The sequence below is a fragment of the Xenopus laevis genome, chromosome 3L (genome assembly GCF_017654675.1).
Source record: "Xenopus laevis strain J_2021 chromosome 3L, Xenopus_laevis_v10.1, whole genome shotgun sequence".
NCBI lineage: Eukaryota > Metazoa > Chordata > Amphibia > Anura > Pipidae > Xenopus > Xenopus laevis.
In genome coordinates, this window is record NC_054375.1 from 33,524,436 (window position 1) to 33,548,215 (window position 23,780).

At 35.7% G+C, this 23,780-nt stretch overlaps 1 protein-coding gene across 41 annotated transcripts in view; it reads left to right on the forward strand.

The window, feature by feature from the left end:
* LOC108710881 (protocadherin gamma-B5) overlaps positions 1-23,780 on the forward strand; it is a 234,383-nt gene that overhangs the window by 170,728 nt on the left and 39,875 nt on the right. For 2 of the 41 annotated variants that reach the window (XM_018252080.2, XM_041586130.1), the window contains exon 1: positions 967-3,804. The exons of 33 other annotated variants lie outside the window; for them this stretch is intronic. In XM_018252080.2, the coding sequence (XP_018107569.1) occupies positions 1,396-3,804 (2,409 nt within the window). In that variant the 5' untranslated portion in view covers positions 967-1,395. Of the gene's footprint in view, positions 1-966; positions 3,805-6,883; positions 9,693-13,486; positions 16,416-20,770; positions 23,348-23,780 lie in introns of those variants that run through there. 6 more of the 41 variants (XM_018252077.2, XM_041586117.1, XM_041586132.1 and 3 more) reach the window with 5 other exon arrangements.

Below are 23,780 nucleotides of genomic sequence, written 5' to 3' on the forward strand. Positions count from 1 at the left end.
TTTTAAAAAAATTATATATAACTTAAATTCCTATGGCAGATGATCACTCTTTTGGTTTTACTGTATTTTAAGCACATGATCAAAGAAAGAGAGGCATTTTGTTTTTGTACCTTGTTGCTTGTTGGTCATGGTACTCCTATATGAGCTGAAATATCCTCAAATTTTACCATAAGGGATCCATTATTTATTATAAAATGCAACTTTCAATGAGTTATGTGAAAGAAATTAGATCAGATTATATTAGATTAAGCACTGATTATAATCAATGACATCACTAAGCACCATTTATAAGGAAATAATTTACAGGATATTCACAGCTCTTGTGTATTATAATCCAAATACATTTTGCTTCAACGATAGGGTGTAAAAAAATGTTATCATGGTAAGGATAGATTCTAGCGTTGCACCAAATCCAGGCTTCAGTTCAAGATTCAGCCAAGTGCCTGGCCGACCTGAATGCAAAAAACACGTGACTTTTCATCACACAAACAAGGAAGTCAAAATTTTTTTTAACAGTACACAGTTCTCTTTCCCCCCTTGTTTTCCTAATTTATATATCTAAATTAAGGATCGGATTCAGTTTTCTTTCACACAAGATTCAGGATTAGGTTGATTTCTAAAATAGTAGATTTGGTACATCCTATGTAAAACTACAGATCCATTCAGTTTAAACAAGTTCTTTTCTGAACTGTTAGTCCTTTACTAACATGTATTGTGACAATTTTTACATTATGCTCATACAGTAATTTTTTGAATTTTTTGAATTAGTGGAGTGTTAATACTCAACTCTGCTGCTCAGCTCAACAACACTTTCTGATGATTGATTTGCTGGATCATATCTGGAAATGTATTTTGGTTAAGAATGCATTTATTGCAGTACCTTGTAGTCAACATAAATATGTCTAGGGGGCCTATTTATAATTGCCCAATATTTTTTATACAGCACCAAAGATGTTTATCACTTGAAAAAGGCAATATTGGCCACTTAAGGTACTTCTTTAAAATACTTTCTGCCAAGACAGTTTAATTCAAAATTTAAAAAAACATAGATCTGATTGGATTCCGCAGTTCCTTATCTGATATTGTAAATCAGCCCTATATTTTAGGTATTTCTACAGTGTTCATTTTCTGCAGTTCCACATTTGTGCCTCAGAGCGCCGCTGTTACCTAATATTCAGAAAACATGGAGCTCCATTGCTACTATTGTAAAGCAGACATAGTTCAGTTTTCCAAGGAGGGATCAAAATCATGTTGGCTTCTTATACAGAGGATATATCTGCTCTTGGTCTCATAAGGTAGTGGATTTTACATGTCTTTTTCCAACTGGATTACAAATAAATACAGCAAGAAGCTTCACTGGGCATATTCCTCATATAAAGAATATATGAGATAAAGATGCAGCAAACACGAAAATGCACAGGATTCAGATGGCAAGTAATCTTTTCATTCCTATTTCTATGCCTTTGTCATTCAGTCTCTGCTCAGCTGCAATATTCCATGTTTGAAGAAATGCAAAAAGGCTCATTGATAGGAAATTTAGCAAGTGATCTTGGATTAAATGTTAAGGAAATTGTGGCTAGAAAACTCCGAATTGTTTCACGCATTTCAGACAAATATTTTAGTGTAAATCTTGGAAATGGAAATTTAATTGTTGCAGACAGGATAGACAGAGAAGCTCTGTGTGAGGCAAGAGAAGAATGTTTTCTTACCTTTGATGCTGTGATTGAGAATCCTCTAAATATATTCCATGTTAGGGTTGACATTAAGGATATAAATGACAATCCACCAAGATTTGTTCGTGAGAGAATTGAATTAGAAATGAGTGAATACACACCAACAGGAGCAAGATTTCTTTTACAAAATGCAGAAGATCTGGATGTGGGAATAAATTCTATTGTTACCTATAAACTCAGTGCCAATAAGCATTTTGTACTAGGGGAGAAAAAGAATAATAATGGGAGAACATTTCCAGAACTGATTTTGGAGACAAGTTTAGATCGAGAAACACAAAGCAACTATGAGCTGATATTAACAGCGTCTGATGGTGGAAATCCTGTGCAAACAGGTACAATTCTAATTAAGTTTATTATTACTGATTTCAATGACAATTTTCCTGTATTCAAGCAAGAAGTATACAAAGTAAATATACATGAAAACATCCCAATTAATTCTACGGTTCTTAAAGTTTATGCAAGTGACAAAGATGAAGGCATCAATGCAAAAATCACATACTCTTTTAGCACAACTGCAACTAATGTGCTCCGTATGTTTGCAATTAATCCAGATAATGGAGAAATTAAAACAAAAGGTAATGTGGATTTTGAGGAAGCAAAATATTATGATGTTTCTGTACAAGCTGAAGACAGTGGTGGCCTTGCTGCCCATGCCAAAGTCTTAATAGAAATTATAGATGAAAATGACAATGCTCCAGAAATATCTGTTACTTCAATAACTACCCCAATATCTGAGGATTCTCCAACTGGCACCATGGTAGCATTGATTGAAGCTCATGATTTAGACTCTGGAGAAAATGGAGAGGTTGACTGTCACATCATTGGTGTGGTACCTTTTAAACTATTGGCATCATCTGGAAACTTCTACAAAATTGTTACTACAAGCACCTTGGATAGAGAAAGAAGTTCACATTACAATATTACCATTCAAGCTACAGACAAAGGCTCTCCTCCCCTTTCTTATCAGAAAACAATCAGATTGGAAGTTCTGGATATAAATGATAATCCACCTGTATTTGAAAAATCAACATATGTTGCTTATGTACCAGAAAACAATCAACCAGGAGCATCAATATACAGTATTCAAGCAATAGATAAGGACACTGAAGAAAATGGAAAACTTTTCTATTCCATTATCACCAGCAATACAGAAGAGCTACCAACAACCTCTTATATTTCCATTAACCCAGTAACTGGAGTTATTTATGCACAGCGATCATTTGATTATGAACTGGATAGAGAATTTGAAATCCAAATCATGGCAAAAGACAATGGATCTCCATCGCTAAATAGCAGTGTAATTGTGAGAATTTGTGTTGTTGATCAGAATGACAATTCGCCAACTATTCTCTACCCATCATCAGATATTGGTGGATCTGCAGCATATGAGATGGTTCCTTTCTCCTCTGAACAAGGTTCTTTAGTGACTAAAGTGGTGGCAGTTGATGCTGACTCAGGTCACAATGCTTGGCTCTCTTATCATTTTTTGCAAGATTCAGAAACATCACATTTTATCATTGATCAATATACAGGAGAGATCAGAACATCTCGAGTTTTCCAAGAAAGAGATATTTTGAGGCACAAAGTTGTGGTGATAGTAAAGGACAATGGGACACCCTCTCTCTCAGCCACTGTTACACTGACTCTTGTAGTTGCTGATAATTTTCAGCATGTGCTTCCTGAAATTAGTAACCAACCCATGAAATTAGACTCCCAATCAAACATGCAAATTTACTTGGTTATTGCCATCGCACTGATCTCTTTTCTCTTCATGTTGACTGTACTGTCTGCCGTCATATCTAAATACAGAGAATCAAAATCCCCAACATCAATTAGTTCACTGAGCACATACCCCCAAATCGATCACAGATTTCTTCCTCAATTTAATACTGGTACTTTGCCATTTCCATACTCTTATGATGTCTGTGTAACAATGGATCCAAGTGAAAGAGACTTTGCTTTTCTTAAAACTCCTAACAATGTCCCAGTGGGATGTTTAATTGATGCCAATGATTCAGGTATTGGAAATGAAAGTGCACAAGGAGCTTTATCTGATTCAGCCATTGTGGAGGTGAGTCACTGTTTCAGTAAATGACATTTTTATTAAATTGGCCAAAATTACCTATTTTCAATCTTTTCTGTGACAGTTTATGAAAATCAAGTATTTTTCAGGATTTCAGACATTTTTTAAAAATACTCTTGAGCAGCAAATGTAAACAATAATGGTAATATTCACCTTTTCTACAGTGCAATGCACTCTATAAAGGAAAGGAAAACAGAAAATATATTGTGTATCGTATTCCTTTGACTCCTCTACGTCATCCCTTTTACTATTTAATGCAACTCTAAAGGCAACCTATTATACTTTTTTTAATTGTAGGTTAGTTTTCTATAACTTGACATTAACATTATTTTTCATATATCCTCTATCTGTGTGTTAAAAAACATTTTACACAGTTACACCATACAGGCTTAAAGGAGAACTAAAGCTTAACTAAAGAAGTAGCTAGAAATGTTATACATGTTTTAGGCTTCTGTACCAGCCCAACACAAGCACAGCTATTTATCATTGAAGATCTATACCTCCAAAGATGCCCCTGCAGCTCCCCATCTTCTTTTCTGCTAATTCACTGCACATGCTCTGTGCTGCTGTCACTTACTGAGCTTAGGGATCAACTCAAAATATACAGTACACATAGAATATAAATGTCACAATATAAGAGTGATTAGTAATTAATACGGATAATCACTACAAGGCAGCATAGAAACCAGTGGAATTAGCATCAGAATTTATTAACCAGCCTTGTAGCATCAGTTTATATTACAGACAAACCTCATTTTCTGTTTGTAAATGAGCAACAACCCCTAAGTTCAGCTTCTCAACAGCTGCTCAGAGCCCACTGAGCATGTGAGTGTCACAGACACTTTCCAAGATGGTGACCCCCTGTGACAAGTTTGAAATCCTGAATCGTTGCTGCTATTGACAAGCTGAAACTTTAGGCTGGTGCAATAAGTTAAGTATATAACAAATGGCATTTTTAGACATATTCATTTTGAGGTTGTAGTTCTTCTTTAAGTATTTGTTTTGCAATGGACTATTCATCAAATGCGTAACTAATATAAATTCATACAGTCAAATATATATATAGGTTTTATGTTACAGTGCTGTTCTTCCTTTCACAGTTTTTATGCAATCACTCATTATTGTAGGGTTCTTCACAGTCAGGACAGTGAGGTTGTGGAATGCACTGCCGGGTGATGTTGTGATGGCTGATTCAGTTAATGCCTTTAAGAATGGCTTGGATGATTTTTTGGACAGACATAATATCAAAGGCTATTGTGATACTAAACTCTATAGTTAATATAGGTATGGGTATATAGAATTTTAATTAAAAGTAGGGAGGGGTGTGTGTATGGATGCTGGGTTTTCATTTGGAGGGGTTGAACTTGATGGACTTTGTCTTTTTTCAACCCAATTTAACTATGTAACTATGTAACTATGTAACTATGTAACTTCTCTTCTTCATTAAAAGCAGTTGCCTGGCACATGCTGCCTTCAAAGATGATGAATGTGTATACTGTGGTAATCCTTAGCATTCCGCCAACTGGTCTCCCCAGTTTTTTGTCAGAGTGGGTTGAGGGGGGTGCATTGCTAGTGCAGAGATCTCTATTGCATTCTCTGTGCTAGATGAGCCAAAAGTCTGACTTAAAATCACAATTTTAGATCTTAAAGTGACCATTACAGTGATTTGCATGCTATCACCTAAGGCAAGTCTTCCAACTCACCTCATGGCAGGAGCACCCCTGTATATAGTGTATGAAAGCTTTGTAGAAAGTGATTGTTATATCTTATATAATATTTAACTTAAATGTATTTTGTTTTTGTACCTGGCTGGAATGTGACTGAATGTACTGCTTGCAGTCGAGATATCCAATTTTTCTAGAATTTCTATTTCATAGGCCACTTATTTAATATATTGAATGCAAGTCCTAAAGTGTTCATAAAGTCCAGAGAGAACATAATTATACTTTGGTAATGTGTTAGAAATAGCATATTTTGTATGTATGCTACAGATACAGCTGCCTTAAAACAGTGCCAGATAGAGCTCTGATGTAGCAACTTATTATTACCTGCAAGTGGCATGTGTATGGTTTTGCCATTATGGCCTGTCATAATTTGTGACAGGAGAGCTTGGTTTTTTGCCTGTCCATGGTTGGACTGGGCTGGCAGGTAACTGGGGGAAAAAAACAGTGGGCACCGCTGACCCATGTCCTCTCCCTGCTGGTATCTGTGGGACCCCCATCAGGACGAGAGCAAGTGTGCAAGGAAACCAAAGTACTGTACCTGAAGGAAAGCCACAAACTGCAGATATAAGAGGAAACTACTATCTACTTCATTATTTATAGTTGAGCCCTCTGTTGGACTGGGACACGAGGAGCCCACCAGAAAACCTTAGACCAGTGGCCCACAGTACTATTATTCTTCCTCTCCTCGCTAAACCTCTATTCTCCTATTTTTTTTCTTTACATACTATAATCTATTATTCCATCTATTTTGCCTCATTTTTTTAGTTAGACTAGAAATAGGGAATGGCCTTGAAATAGGCCAAATGTATAGAAGCAGGAGGGCCCACTGGGAATTTTCCTGGTATCCCAGTGGGCCAGTCCAACACTGGTTAAGCCCAATAACCTGGTTCTGCAGGGTGGCAGTGCTAACAACTGCACAACATAGTGCATTTACATTTCTTTACCCATGAATGATACTGCTCATTAAAAATTTCAAAAACAATTTCAAAAGTTCTTTTCTGAACTGTTAATCCCTTTCTAACTTTCATTGTGGCAATGTTTGCATTATGCTGATGCAATTTATTAGATGTAAAGACATGGTACAGTGTTAGTGCTCATCTTTGCTGCTCAGCTCTAACAACCCATATTAAGCAGATGAATGCTTTCAAATAAACTGATACATTAATGTGCTGTTTAAAAGTTCTTTAAACCCATTACTGACAGTCTGGAAATGTATTTTACTTGCAAATGTTTATATTGCAGTACATTGTAGTCAATAAAATGAATCAAGGGCCCTGTTTATTGTTGGCCAATATATTTTATAGTGCAGCAAAGATGTTTATCACTAGGCAAGAAAATATTGGCCATTTGAATTACTTCTTTAAAAACATTCCTGACTGTGTGGATTGTTTTGTTAAAAAAAAGAAAACATAGGTCTGCTGTGAATCCTTCTAGATTTCCCAGTTCAATATTTGATATATCAGGCCTATATTTCAGGTATTTCTATGGTGTCTGTTTTCTGCAGTTCCACATTTGTGCCTCAAAGCGCCGCTGTTCACTAATATTAGGAAACCTTGGAGATTCATTGGTACTATTGTAAAGCAGACATAGTTCAGATTTGCAAGGAGGGATCACAATCTTGTTGGCTTTTCATACAGAGGATATATCTGCTCCTGATCTCATAAGGCAGTGGATTTTACAGGTCTTTTTCCAACTGGATTACAAATAAAGCAAGAACATTCACTGGACACATTCCACATATAAAGAATGCCTGAGATAAAGATGCAACTAACACAAAAATGCAAAGGATTCAGATGGCAAGTAATCTCTTTATTCCTATTCCCATGCCTATGTCATTCAGTCTCTGCTCAGCTGCAATATTCCATTTTTGAAGAAATGCAAAAAGGCTCATTGATAGGAAATGTAGCAAATGATCTTGGATTAAATGTTAAGGAAATTGTGGCTAGAAAACTCAGAATTGTTTCACGCATTTCAGAGAAATATTTTAGAGTAAATCTTGGAAATGGGAATTTAAATGTTGCAGACAGGATAGACAGAGAGGCTCTGTGTGGGGCAAGAGAAGAATGTTTTCTAACATTTGATGCTGTGATTGAGAATCCTCTCAATATTTTCCATGTTAGAGTTGACATAAAGGACATAAATGATAATCCACCAAGCTTCATTCGTGAGAAAACTGAATTAGAAATTAGTGAATACACACCAACAGGAGCAAGATTTATTTTACAAAATGCAGAAGATCTGGATGTGGGAATAAATTCTTTTGTTACCTATAAACTCAGTGCCAATAAGCATTTTGTACTAGGGGAGAAAAAGAGCACTAATGGGAGAACATTTCCAGAACTGATTTTGGAGACAAGTTTAGATCGAGAAACACAAAGCAACCATGAGCTGATATTAACAGCATCTGATGGGGGAAATCCTGTACAAACAGGTACAACTCTAATTAAGTTTATTGTTACTGATTTCAATGACAACTTTCCTGTATTTTCACAAGAAGTATACAAAGTAAATATACATGAAAACATTCCAATTAATTCTATTGTACTTCAAGTTAATGCAAGTGACAAAGATGAAGGTATCAATGCACAAATCACATTTTCTTTTAGTACAGCTGCAGCCATATTCACTATTAATCCAAATAATGGAGAAATAAAAACTAAGGGAAATGTGGATTTTGAGGAAGAAAAATATTACGATATTTCTGTACAAGCTGAAGATAGTGGTGGTCTTGTCACCCATGCCAAAGTCTTAATAGAAATAATAGATGAAAATGACAATTCTCCAGAGATATCAGTAACCTCAATAAATACCCCAATCTCTGAGGATTCTCCGTCTGATACTTTAGTAGCATTAATTGAAGCACATGATCTTGACTCTGGAGAAAATGGGGAGGTTGACTGTGAAATCATTGGTGTGGTACCTTTTAAACTATTGTCAACATCTGGAAACTTCTACAAGATTGTAACTACAAGCACCTTGGATAGAGAAATAAGCTCACATTACAATATTACCATTCAAGCTACAGACAAAGGCTCTCCTCCCCTTTCTTTTAGGAAAACTGTCACATTGGATGTTTTGGATATAAATGACAATCCACCTGCATTTGAAAAATCTGCTTATGTTGCCTTTATACCCGAAAACAATCAACCAGGAGCTTCAATATACAGTATTCAAGCAATAGATAAGGACACTGAAGAAAATGGAAAACTTTTCTATTCCATTATCACCAGCAATACAGAAGAGCTACAGACAACCTCCTACATTTCCATTAACCCAGTAACTGGAGTTATTTATGCACAGCGATCATTTGATTATGAACAGGACAGGGAGTTTGAAATCCAAATTATGGCAAAAGACAATGGATCTCCTGCTCTGAACAGCAGCGCAACAGTGAAAATTTGTGTTGTTGATCAAAATGATAATTCTCCAACAGTTCTCTTCCCATCACCAGATCTTGGTGGTTCTCCAGCATATGAGATGGTTCCATTCTCCTCTGAACAAGGGACATTAGTGACTAAAGTGGTGGCAGTGGATGCTGACTCAGGTCACAATGCTTGGCTCTCTTATTTTTTGCATGATTCAGAAACATCACATTTTGTCATTGATCAATATACAGGAGAGATCAGAACATCTAGAGTTTTTCAAGAAAGAGACATTTTGAGGCACAAAGTTGTGGTGATAGTAAAGGACAATGGGACACCCTCTCTCTCAGCCACTGTTACACTGACTCTTGTAGTTGCTGATAATTTTCAGCATGTGCTTCCTGAAATTAGTAACCAACCCATGAAATCAGAATCCCAGTCAAACATGCAAATTTACTTAGTAATCGCCATAGCACTGATCTCTTTTCTCTTTATGGTGACAGTGATTTTTGCTGTCATAACTAAATACAGAGAATCAAAATCCCCGTCAATTAGTTCAATGAGCACATACCCCCAAATTGATCACAGATTTCTATCTCAATTTAATGCTGGTACTTTGCCACTACCTTACTCTTATGATGTCTGTGTGACATTGGATCCAAGTGAAAGAGACTTTGCTTTTGTTAAACCTCCAAACAATGTTCCAGTGGGATGTTTAATTGATGCCAATGATTCAGGTATTGGAAATGAAAGTGCACAAGATGCTGTAGGTGGTGCGGACATTGTGGAGGTGAGTCACTGTTTCAGTGTATGTTTTTTGTGTAAATTGTCCTGAATGGCTTAAACTTACAACTTTTCTATGACAATTTATGAAAACTATTAGTGGTTTTTAGTTTTATGGGGTTTGATTTGTACTTTGTCACTCACTTAACTACTTAGTTAAAATGTAAAGGAAATATATTAGATATTTTCTGACCATAGATCAATTATCCGGTAACTTAAAGTGATGTGGTTGGTAGCTGACATAAATCAGTAGGACTGATATATTTTTACCAATCATACAGTGTAACTTGATCTTACATTTCACTAGTTTTTATATCTTAATAGTTGGGCAGTGTTTTCAGCTGTGCTCTATTTTGTTTATGCTGTCATCCATCCATAATCCATAATTGTTGGCTGAATTCGGAACCCTCCACAAGCTTTGGCTGAATTCTGAACATTTCTAAAGCCTACAGGAAAATTCACCATTAACAAAAACAGACACTTAAAAACAAAAATATGTTTCAATTTTTTGAATACCACCTTTGTTTACCAAGTATTATTTCCTTCATTGAGTGTGCATCCCCTCTCTATTCTTATATATGCACCATTAGCTCCCCATCTTCTTTTCTGTTAATTCACTGCACATGCTCTGTGCTGCTCACACTTACTGAGCTTAAGGACCCACTTACAAGACCTCTTCGCTTTGAATTGCTCGCATTGGTGAAGTCGCTCTAGATAACTCTGCACTTTAGTGAATTAGCATTGTCTAAACGAAGTGGTGATGGGTGCAAAACAGTCACTGGCGACTTTTCACCCTTTAGCAAATCTGCCCCATAGAATATAAATGTCACAATATAAGACTGATTAGTAATTAATACAGATAATTACTACTAGCATCAGAATGTTACATTCAGCCTTGCAGCATCAGTTTATATTACGGGCCAACCTCATTTTCTTCTTGATAATTTGCCATGACCTCTAAATTTAATTTCTCAACAGTACAAAGCTCAAAGCCCACTGAGCATGTGAGTGTCACAGACACTTTCCAAGATGGTGACCCTCTGTGAAAAGTAGGGATGCACCGAATGATATTTTACTACTAAAAACCAGGGCATTTCGTTTTTGTGTGTTAGAAAACTGTCTAAACTTCCAGGAAACCTGTGGCCAGTTTTACACTGATCAGGTGGGATTCCCTTTGGAGAATTCCATTGCATTGTTATTGGTCCAATAACCCTGAAGAGCTTTATACAACTGTGATGTTGCTATACTACAGCTTTCAACATGATTAAGACATTGATAAATTAGTGTATGCTTTGATTTTATGGTATCTAAATCTATGTACTAGGGATGCAACCAATCCAGGATTCGGTTCTGGATTCATCCAGGATTCATCTTTTTTTAGCAGGATTTGGCCAAATCCTTCTGCCCGGCCGAATCAAATCCGAATCCTAATTTGCATATGCAAATTAGGGGCCGGGAGGGAAATCGCTTGACTTTTTGTCACAAAACAAGGAAGTAAAAATGTTTTCCCCTTCCCACCACCAATTTGCATATGCAAATTAGGGGCTGGATTCTATTCGGTATTTGGCCGAATCTTTCCTGGCCGAATCCAAAATAGTGGATTTGGTGCATCCCTACCATGTACTGTATAGTTTAGTTGGTTACACATATAGTATTTACATGCCATGTAAAGTCCCATGAGATTAAGATCTTGGATTCCATGGGCAGAATCATAAGAATCTGAACTAATCTGAAACTTACAAAAGGTATTGGTGTGAATTGTGAACGTATAATTAGAATATACAGAAAATGTGCAGTATTCCAGGACGTATTAATTCTGATATTGCATTTAAATTTATAGTAGAGATAGGGTTTTCCACTAGGTTGGGCTAGTGGAAAGTTAGAAATAATTTCAAATGGAGAGTCTATAGTGGTATTTGGTAATTTGCACCCGGAAATCTTACTGTTTCTTGAATGTGAAGAAAGTGTTATGATATTGGCCTAATAACCTATATACCACTAAAGTATAAGGGGCCGATTCATCAAGCTCGAGTGAAGGATTCGAGGTAAAAAACTTCGAATTTCGAAGTGTTTTTTGGGCTACTTCGACCATCGAATGGGCTACTTCGACCTTCGACTACGACTTCGAATCAAAGGATTCGAACTAAAAATCGTTCGATTATTTGACCATTCGATAGTCGAAGTACTGCCTCTTTAAAAAAAAACTTCGACCCCCTACTTCGGCAGCTAAAAGCTACCGAAGTCAATGTTAGCCTATGGGGAAGGTCCCCTTAGGCTTGCCTAAGTTTTTTTGATCGAAGGATATTCCTTCGATCGTTGGATTAAAATCCTTCGAAACGTTCGATTTGAAGGATTTAATCGTTCGATCGAAGGAATAATCCTTCGATTGTTCGATCGTAGCCTTTTCGCTAAATCCTTCGACTTCGATATTCGAAGTCGAAGGATTTTAGTTCCTAGTCGAATATCGAGGGTTAATTAACCCTCGATATTCGACCCTTGATGAATCGGCCCCTAAGAAACAGCAAGCTTCTCCCAACCTAGGGGTATATTTATCAAAGAGTGAAGTTTATAGTGAAGTTCTGCAACTAGAGTGAAATTCCGCCACTCTCCATTAATTTCTATGGGATTTTTAAAGGCGTATTTATCAAAGGGTGAACGTTCACTTCACCCATTAATAAATACGCCTTTCAAAATCCCATAGAAATGAATTGAGAGCTGCGGAATTTCACTCTAGTGGTGGAACTTCACTCTTTGATAAATTTACCCCTAGTATCACATACTTTCATCTTTCTCTACTACTGATGATGAGCAAGGGTATAAGCAGCATTAGAAGCAAGCAAGTTTCTATATGGACCTTTGTGTTTGTTTTTTATCCTTTCGGGTAAAATGAAATACCTTTTCCTCAGAAACCTTTTGAATTATATCTGCAAAAGAAAATGCCTTATGCAATGTACAGTATGTAATTTCTAAGCCTACAAACATTTGTATATTAATATATACAGTACTGTACAGATATTGATGTATGCAATGGTGATGAACAAAATCGATATCTATATGATTTAGGGTGAGACCTACATTCGGTCAAAACTAGCTTGGAATGTAACTTGTCCTCTCCTGTGAGATGTATTTGGATAACACAGCAGTTCTAAATAACTTGAGAAGTGTATTTTTTCCCTTTATAACTGTTGATCTGGTCTGAAGGTTTAAATTTGGGAATGACAACTGTGATCCTCCTATATGGGGTGCACTGTGATTATGTGCTGATATGTTTACAGGTTAGTGACAGTACAATGACCCAGAAAATTAGCGAACACTTGGTAAGCTCTGCAATAGGCCTTCTACTATACAGAGTGTATGAGTTTAGATCTAGAATATCTGGATACGGTCCAAGGTACATTTCACTTTTTGAGTCATATGATGTGTTTAGGCCATTGATACAATTCTTTTTTTTTATAGGTTTGAAGGCATGCATATTATTTAAAGCTACACATTTTTATTATTTGTTTAAATTCTTTAGTAGAGTTTATTGCTATATTTATTTAATACTTAGAAGGCAAATTGGTTTATATAATGTCGATGACTAGAATGAAGCAATGTTTTTGAGGGCAGTATTTGGGGGGTAATGTAATAACAAACATAAAGTTTAGTTTAGGTCTAGTTGCTTTCAACCAGCAGATGAGTAAAGGCTCCCTGATTATTGGTTGCTATTAATTCAACTAATTGTTAAAAAATGTTTAACAAACAGTTAAAAAACAGTTACTGACTCTTTACATCATAGTCTATGCTTTGTATCCTTCCTTCTATGTTTTGAATTCAAACCTTGTTCTGTCTCATGTCACCATACATATGTACTTGGCCTAATACTGCAAATAATTTTGAAGAATTATTTACAAAAAGGATTTACAAAATCTTAATTATAACAAGGCAAACAATGTGCTAAAACACTTGCATTTTAAAAAAATAGTTTACTTTTATAATAGAACACATATTGCAGTAATGATTTATCATCAGGCGGGAGAACCATGTAGTTCAGGTATTTCTACTATATATACTATATCCCTCTGTAGTTCCACATTTGTACCTCAGAGCGCCGCTGTTCACTAATATTAAGAAACTCTGAAGATCCTTTGGTACTACCATAAAGCAGACATTGTGCAGAAATGCAAGGACAGTCATTATAGATTCTCATACAGAAGATACACATGCACATGGATTTAGAGGAAGTGGATTTTACCTGTTTTGTGTGTTTCCATTTGGATTACAAAAACAGCAAGAAGCTTTACTAAGGGTATTTCTCATATAAAGAATAGGTGAGATGAAAATGCAGCAAACACAGACATGCAAAGGATTCAGATGGCAAGTAATGCTTTCATTCTTATTCTCCTGCCTTTGTCATTCAGTCTCTGGTCAACTTCATTATTCCATTTTTGAAGAAATGCAGAAAGGTTCATTGATAGGAAATTTGGCAAATGATCTTGGACTGAATGTTAAGGAAATTGCAGTTAGAAAACTGAGAATTGTTTCTCGGTTTTCCGAGAAATATTTCAATGTAAATATTGGAAATGGGAATTTAAATGTAGCAGACAGGATAGACAGAGAGGCTCTGTGTGAGGGAAAGGAAGAATGCTTTCTAACATTTGATGCTGTGGTTGAGAATCCTCTAAATATTTTCCCTATTAGGATTGATATTAAAGATATAAATGATAATCCACCAACATTTGTTTATGAGACAGTTGAATTAGAAATGAGTGAATCCACTTTGCCAGGAGTAAGATTTGTTTTACAAAATGCAGAAGATCTGGATGTGGGAATAAATTCACATCTGACCTATAAACTCAGTGCCAATAAGCATTTTGTGCTGGGAGCAAAAACCAATTCTGATGGCAGAACATTTCCAGAACTGATTTTGGAGACAAGTTTAGATCGAGAAACACAAAGCAAACATGAGCTGATATTAACAGCATCTGATGGTGGAAATCCTGTGCAAACAGGTACAACTCTCATTAAAATGACTGTTACCGATATTAACGACAATTTTCCTGTATTCACACAAGAAGTATATAAAGTTAGCATACCTGAAAACATTCCATTCAACTCTACAATTCTTACTGTTAGGGCAAGTGACAAAGATGACGGTATTAATGGCCATATCACCTACTCTTTTGGCACAACTGCAAAAGGTGTGCTCCGTATTTTTGCTATAAATCCCAAAACTGGAGTAATTACAACAAAAGGAAATATTGATTTTGACGAATCAAGATATTATGATATTTCTGTACAAGCTCAAGATGGAGGTAGCTTAGCTTCCCATGCTAAAGTATTAATACAAATTTTAGATGAAAATGATAATGCTCCAGAAATATCTGTAACTTCAATAACTACCCCAATCTCTGAGGATTCTCCAACCGGCACTGTGGTAGCATTGATTGAAGTCCATGATCTAGATTCTGAAGAAAATGGTGAGGTTGAATGTCAAATTGTTGGGGTGATACCTTTTAAATTATTGTTATCCTCTGGAAACTTCTACAAAATTGTTACTACAAGCACCTTGGATAGAGAAAGAAGCTCACATTACAATATTACCATTCAAGCTACAGACAAAGGTTCTCCTCCCCTTTCTTATCAGAAAACCATCAGATTGGATGTTTCTGATATTAATGACAATCCACCTGTATTTGAGAAATCAACATATATTGCCTACATACCAGAGAATAACCAACCAGGGGCCTCAATATACAGTATCCAAGCAATAGATAAGGACACTGAAGAAAATGGAAAACTTTTCTATTCTATTATCACCAACCATACAGAAGAAAGTTCTTCAAACTCTTATATCTCCATTAACCCAGTAACTGGGGTTATTTATGCACAGCGACCATTTGATTATGAACAGGACAGAGAATTTGAAATCCAAATCATGGCAAAAGATAATGGTTCTCCATCTCTGAATAGCAGCACCACTGTGAGAATTTGTGTTGTTGATCAGAATGATAATTCACCCACTATTCTCTACCCATCACCAGATGTTGGTGGATCTTCAGCATATGAGATGGTTCCTTTCTCCTCTGAACAAGGTTCTTTAGTGACTAAAGTGGTGGCAGTGGATGCTGACTCAGGCCACAATGCTTGGCTTTCTTATAATTTTTTGCAAGACTTAGAAACAAAACATTTTGCCATTGATCAATATACTGGAGAGATCAGAACATCACGAGTTTTTCAAGAAAGAGATGTTTTGAGGCACAGCATTGTGGTGATAGTAAAGGACAATGGAATCCCATCTCGCTCAGCCACTGTTACACTGACTCTTGTTGTTTCTGATCATTTTCAGCATGTGCTTCCTGAAATTAGTAACCAGCCAGGGAAAACAGATTCTCAGTCCAACATGCAAATCTATCTGGTTGTGGCGATTGCCTTAATTTCTTTCCTCTTTTTACTGACTATGATGTTTGCCATCATGTCTAAATGCAAAGAATCAAAGTCACTACCACCATTTAGCTCAATGAGCACTTACCCTCAGATGGATCACACATTTATTCCAAAATTCAATACTGGTACTTTGCCATTTCCATACTCTTATGATGTTTGTGTTACTTTGGATCCAAGTGAAAGAGACTTTGCTTTCCTAAAACCACCTCACAATGTCCCAGTTGAGAGTCTTATTGATGCTGATGATTCAGGAATTGGAAATGAAACTGGGAAAGACATTGTACCTGCTGCTGGAACTGGGCAGGTGAGTCATTTCCAAGGTCTGAAATGAATATATTTGAGTGATGGGATTGGCGGAAAGAACAAATGACTCATTTGAAAGCGTATTTATGATTATAGTTTGCTGAAAACAAATATTATATGCTGCAAGTACAAATTATTCTCAGAAGTTATGTATTTGTACTTTAAGGTGCTACAGGGGCATATGGAATTTATTATTTAAAAACATGGATATCTGGGGGCCCTAAAATGAATTTGCTGTGTGGCCCAGTAACATCTAGTTATGCCACTTGATGTGTATGAATTCTGGCACACGCACATATATCAACAGTACACCCAGAGCCCTTAAATTGGAATGTTTGTTGGTAATGTTGAAGTGCTACATCTTTATACATAGGTTTTTCTTTTTGTATTCACCTCATCGTTGTATTCACCTTTTATTAACTATGCTCGTTAGGTCCATACTTCATGGCTAAATCACTAAACATGGCTTATAGCTAGCCTTAGTGAAGAGCTAGGTAAGAATGGATGTTAAAGTACTGTATGTTTTTGTCATGGTGTTTCCATTGTTCATATAATGATGTAAAGGGCTAGCCAAAGGAATTTGATTATGTCCCTTGAAATAAGTTAGCATAACTGAGAATACAGCCAGATATCTTATCAATGTCATCACAAACAAATACCACATGAAAGTATTTTGTCAGGCCTCAAATGAGCCTAGACCATTAGCATATAAGTAGTGTCTTGTTTGTTAGACAGGAGGATGCCTGGTTTAAACAGGTATGGAATCTGTTATCAAGAATGCTCACCAGATAAGGGATCTTTCTGGATTTCAATATCTTAAGCCTACTAAAAATGGTTGGTTTTGCCTCCAGTAAGGATTAATTATATCTTAGTTGGGATCCAGCACAAGGTATTGTTTTGTCATTAGGAAAGTATTTTTAAAATGATTTGATTAAAATGAAGTATATTGGGAAAAAGCCTTTCCAATATTCAAAGCTTTCTGGATAATGGGATTCTGAATGATGGATCCCATACCTGTAGCCGTTATAAACCAAATAAACTCATATTAGTCACCATACCATCAATCTTCATACTGTACTAAGGGTTGTGTGATATCATTGGATAACATACTGCACAGTTTTTTTATGTTTTAAAGTTGGTACAACCGCTACTGCAACTTTCTCAAATTACTTATTTCACTGACTCAGTTGACAAGTTTAACTTTTATAGTTATATGAAGCTATTTTGTAACGTGTTCTGTCCCCTCAATGTTTATCACCAAGTTGAAGCAAGAAGTAGGCTTCAATTGTGTATTATATCTCACATGATACAGGGACTATAGCGTATAATGTAACATTATGCAAAGCTGAATGCCCAACGTATGTTTGCTCTGTTTCTAGTCATTAAAATATTTTGGGTGGGTTCCACAGAAATACCATACACTCCAAATAAATATCTTTGCAGGAGTTTGAGGAATTGTTGACGTCATTTCGGAACTTAATTTCGGAACTTCACTGATTTACTAACGCGCACTGGTGTATATTCGCTAGCGAAGGAGATAGACTCTAGCGCTACTTCGCACTCTAACGCCAGGCAAATTTTCGCTCTGGCGAATGGACGTAACTACGCAAATTCACTAAGATGTGGATTTTACTGAACGTTACCTCTTGCGCCAGACTTGCCTTTGCTACCTCAGACCAGGCGAAGTGCAATAGAGGATAGGACTTCCTCAAAAAAAAGTTGAACATTTTTCCATGTCCCAAAAAACACTGGTGTCTTTTACTTTTTACAGGGTGATAGGCTGAAAAATTTTTTTGGGTTCCCTCCTTCCCCCCTACATTTCCTAACATATGCCACCTAAACTATACCGTGGGCTAATGTGTAGGGCAATATAACAACTCTATTTTATTTTATTAAGGTTCCCTGGGCTTGTGTAGTATAATGTAGTTACAGCAACATATACGTCCATTGTACTTTAACTTCACGCCAATTGCTAATTAGGGATCGTTATCGCAACTTCAAACTGCTTATTGTATTATCGCTAGCGCAACTTCGCAAGCATTAGGAACCCTGGACGTAAATTTGCATTTTCGTGAATTAGCGTTGTGCTGGTGAATCTACGCCTGGCGAAGTGTTGCAATGTCAGCAAAGCCGTCTCTGCCCCTATGTTTAGGAAATCTAGTACATCATTATGAGTACTTGTAAGTTTTCATGAAATAAGGATACAAAAATACTGATATAAAAGCATTGGGCTGCACTGTAATTCTTATAAGATATTTAGGGGGATTTTCTCTTCACTTCTAAACCTGTCTACAGCATCATAATGAATTCAAAGCATCTGTATTCCAGTTATGTGATGGTCAGGCAGATATGTAATTTGAAAACACACCAGCATGTTAGCTGTTTGACCCATAATACATTCCCACAGCTCATATGTAGACCCCGGGTTGACATCTAACAAGTTGCTAGTGATTTAATTTGCCGTAAACTAGCTTAATGTTTTCCCCTATAACTGAAAACTTTTCATGAAAAAATATGAAAAGAAGCCATAGAAAAACAGATGTAAATTGTGTTCAGATTTAGCAACCAAGAAGGCAGTATTTACTGGCCTGCTATTTAAAAACAAGCATCTGATTATGTCTATAAAGGCTGTAGTTCCTTCAGGTTATGATTAACAGTGTAAAAGTCTAGAGGGGGAATGTAATGAAAATCGCAATCATTATTTAAAATGTCATTTTTGCAAATGTTTAGCACTGCTCGCAATGTAAAATCGTTCGCTGGTGAATATTAGACTGCACATTATCGCTAAGCAAGGGTTTAGAATTAACACCTTCTCTGCGACTAAATATTTTGTGGCAACTCCAAAATTTTATTACAAAAAGTTGTTTGCAAAGAGCCATTTGGTCGCCAACTATGCAATGGAGTCGTTGAGGTCTGTAATCTGTAAAAAAGGACACATCTAGCATCTTTGTGCAGGTTTTTTGCTCTAACAAAACATTACATTGCCCCATAGATGTCTAAAGTACCTTAACTTTTGAGTATTCAAAAGTCCAGTTACTTTAGACAATACTTGACACTGTAAATCATTAGGCTAGTTGACTCAACTAATTGTGGTACATTTAGGGGCAGATTTATCAAAGGTCGAAGTGAAAATTTTAATTAAACAAATTAAAATTTTGAGCTAATTTTTGTGTACTTCGACTAGGGAATAGTCCAAATTCAATTCAAATTTGATAAAAATTTAAAAAATCAAATATCGAAATTTGTCATGTACTGTCTCTTTAAAAATTCAACTTCGACCATTCGCCAAATTGCTGTTTTAGCCTATGGGGGACCTCCTAGAACCCATTTAGAGTAAATTGGTGGACTCTTAAAAATCAACGTTTTTTTTGGGGAAAGACTTTGATTCGAATTTCGTCCAAATGTGCTATTACTTCGATTTGTTCGAATTAAGACTAATTTGAATGAATAGAGACTATTCTCCCACAAAAATACTTTAATCAATTTCGACTGGTCTTTTTTAATTCGAATTTCAAAGTTTTTTAAATTTTAAATTTGACCCTTGATAAATCTGCCCCTTAAAGTGTAACTAAAGGATAACGTTTTTGGGGGTATTTTTAAGTTGCGCTTACTTTTTTAATATAGATACTTAATGCTTAGTGAGAAAGGTTATATTATTTTTATATTCCCATATGAATACAGTACATAAGGGCCTTAAGTAATTTAACTGGTCCTTTACAAAATGTACTTGTCGTCAAAACTTAAAAAATGAATACATTTGGCATTCATGCTTTGACATTTGGGATGTATAAAAATTTTATTTTTTAAGCATTATTTTATGTCAAGACTATGAATACATATACACAATCCTTAAATGAAAAGATAGTTAACATAATTTTTCACTGTAATTGATTTTAAATCTCTCCTATAAAGTTGTATTTTAAAAAAGGCTAGTCCATCATTAGAAAATAAAATGTAAATATTTAATAATTTTCACATAGGTTATTCCAATTAAAAGTAAAATCATAGACCTGTAGTTGTTTTTCTTTTTTGCAATTTATTTTTCATTGTTATTTTTTTTTTTAAAACTCTCCTATAAATGTTGTATTTTCATAAAAGCTAGTCCATCATTAGAAAATAAAATGTAAATATGTAATTATTTTCACATAGGTTATTCCGTTGATTAAAAGTAAAATCATAGACCTGTAGTTGTTTTTCTTTTTTGCAATTTATTTTTCATTGTAATTGAAAACTCATTACTGAGTTGATTAAAAGCAAAATCATAGACCCGCAATTCTCAGTTGAAACACAGTGTGCCGCTGTTGACCAGTAAGGTGGAAAATCCAGCCATGGAGATTCACTTAAGTTCCAAATAGGCAGGCAGTGTAGATTGTGGAAAACACATTTCATTTTCATGCCGGATCCTCATGATCACAAGCTGTAAAACCTGTGTGGATTTGTTTCATCCTTTGTGTGTTCTTCTGGTGGATTTAAAGGATTTTACTCAATCTAGAAGAAATCTAACTGGTAGCTATGATTTTCCAGAAAATCAAGGAAAGAAATACTGAATGGACAATGAAATGGCAAGTAGTGTATTTCATTTTATTCTCTAGTTTGTGCAGTACAATCACTGCTCAGCTGCACTATTCAATTTTTGAAGAAGAAAAGAAAGGCTACTTGGTAGGAAATATTGCTAAGGATCTGGGTTTAAATATCCAGGATCTAGCAAAAAGAAAATTCCGCATTTCCTCTGTAACTGCAGAGCATTTCTTTAATGTGAATTTAGAGAATGGAAACCTGTATGTATCAGACAGAATAGACAGAGAGTCAGTTTGCCAGATAACATCAGTTTGTTTACTAAGCCTTGAAGCAGTGGTTGAAAATCCTTTGAATATCTTTAATATAGAAATTGAGATCAGGGATATAAATGATAATTCACCAAGTTTTTTCAAAAATACAATGAATTTTGAAATAACAGAATTAACACAACCAGGAACCCGTTTTGTCCTAGGTAATGCCCTAGATCCTGACATTGGAATTAACTCACTGCAAATGTACAAAATTAGTGACAACCAATATTTTATACTTAGTGAAAAAACTAGTACAGATGGCAGAAAATATCCAGAATTAGTATTGGAAAAGCCTTTAGACAGGGAAAAGCAATCAGCTCTTGAAATCGTTTTGACAGCTTTAGATGGAGGTACTCCTGTAAAAACAGGAAGAGCTGTAATCAAAATCATTGTTACTGATATCAATGACAATTCACCAGTATTTTCTAAAGAGGTGTACGAAGTGAGCCTGACAGAAAATGCACCGGTGAACACCCTTGTGATTTGCATGAATGCTACTGATGAAGATGAAGGTGAAAATGGGCACATTGTATATTCTTTTAGCCACATCTCAAAAGTAGTTCAGCAAATATTTAGTATTGATTCTGAAACTGGTGAAATAAGGACACAAGATGAGTTGGACTATGAGATGACAAAAGTCTATGAAATGATTGTAGAGGCCCAAGATGGCGGAGGCCTCTTTTCCCATGCTAAGGTGGTTATCCAAATTATAGATGCAAATGACAATGCACCTGAAATCATTCTAAAATCAATAATGAATTCCATTCCTGAGGATTCTTCACCTGGCACAGTAATTGCACTAATTAACATTCGAGATATAGACTCTGGAGACAATGGGAACATCCACTGTCAGATTACAGATCCTCTACCTTTTAAAATAACTTCTTCATCTAACAACTATTTCAGACTGCTCACTACAAGCACCTTGGACAGAGAAGAAATGCAAGAGTACAATATCACTATCAAGGCTACAGACAGAGGGTCCCCTCCACTATCCACTAACAAAACTATTAGGCTTCTTATAACCGATGTGAATGACAATCCACCAGTTTTTGACCAAACCAATTATGTTGTGTATATTCCAGAAAATAATCCATCTGGTTCTTCCATATTCCAAGTGCAAGCCTCCGACCCTGATCTAGATGATAATGCAAAACTTACTTATTCAATTGTTAATACAAATACAGATACTTTTCCTGTATCATCATACATTTCCATTAATTCCATGATGGGAGTACTTTATGCACAGCAGCCATTTGATTATGAACAGTTGAGGGAATTCAAAATTCAAATAGCAGCGAAAGACAATGGATCTCCATCTTTAAATAGCACCACAACAGTAACAATATGCATTACAGATCTGAATGATAATTCTCCCAAAATTCTATACCCAGTTACTGGAGTAGATAATTCTGTTATGTTTGAAATAGTTCCTCGATCTTCAAATAAAGGGGATATAATTACTAAGGTGATTGCAGTGGATGCTGATTCTGGACACAATGCCTGGCTATCGTACCAGTTTCTGCAAGGTTCAGAACAACCCTACTTTTCCATTGGTCGAAACACTGGTGAAATTAGAACTCTGCGTGTCTTTCAGGATAAAGAGGTCATAAAGCACAAAGTCATTGTCCTGGTGAAGGATAATGGAACACCCCCGCGATCTGTTACTATCAGTTTAAACCTTGTTGTTGCTGAGAATTTTCAGCAGGACATTCCCGAAATAAATAACCAATTCCAAAAATCAGATTCCCATTCTAATTTAGATATTTACTTAGTAGTATCTTTGGTTTTGATTTCTTTTCTCTTCATTCTCACTGTAATGCTGGTAATCATATTTAAATGTAGAAAATCAGACCATGCAAAAACATTTGGATCTGGAATATATTCTGAAGCAGGACCCAGGCTTCCCATTAACTTGAATAACGCAACTTTGACTCTACCATACTCCTATGATGTATGTGTAGCGCTGGACTCAACAGAAAACGAATTTGCTTTTCTGAAACCATTTCAGAGTGTTCCAACGGAAAGTCTAATAGACACAGATGATTCAGGCATTGGAAATAATTCTGTGGATGCTTCCTCTTCATCTGATATGAGTAACCAGGTGAGGGCTTCTATTTTGTATGACGTTGGGTGTAATTAAATTGCTTGCACAACATTTTAATAAAAGATAAATGATATAGCCCCTATAGCATTAGATGTCATTATGTTAAATCTTTAAAAATCATCAGAAGGATGACTTTTAAACATGAGCTATACAGGGTGTGAGTCATTAAGCTGTGAACAATAGGCCTGCTTAGTGTTTAATGACACTGATAATAATAACAATTCATAATTGCTGTACTGAAGATGTTAAATGATTCTTATATACAAGCTATGCTTTATCAAATTTAAGTATTCAAAACTCAAACCAACTTTGTTGAAGAACCACATTCTGGTTCAATACTATTTTTTTATCTCTGCTTTTGAATTGTTTTGTTCACTCCTCTTTTCTTTTGTTTGTTTTCTGCTTTGATTGATGTAAAAAATTGTAGAGT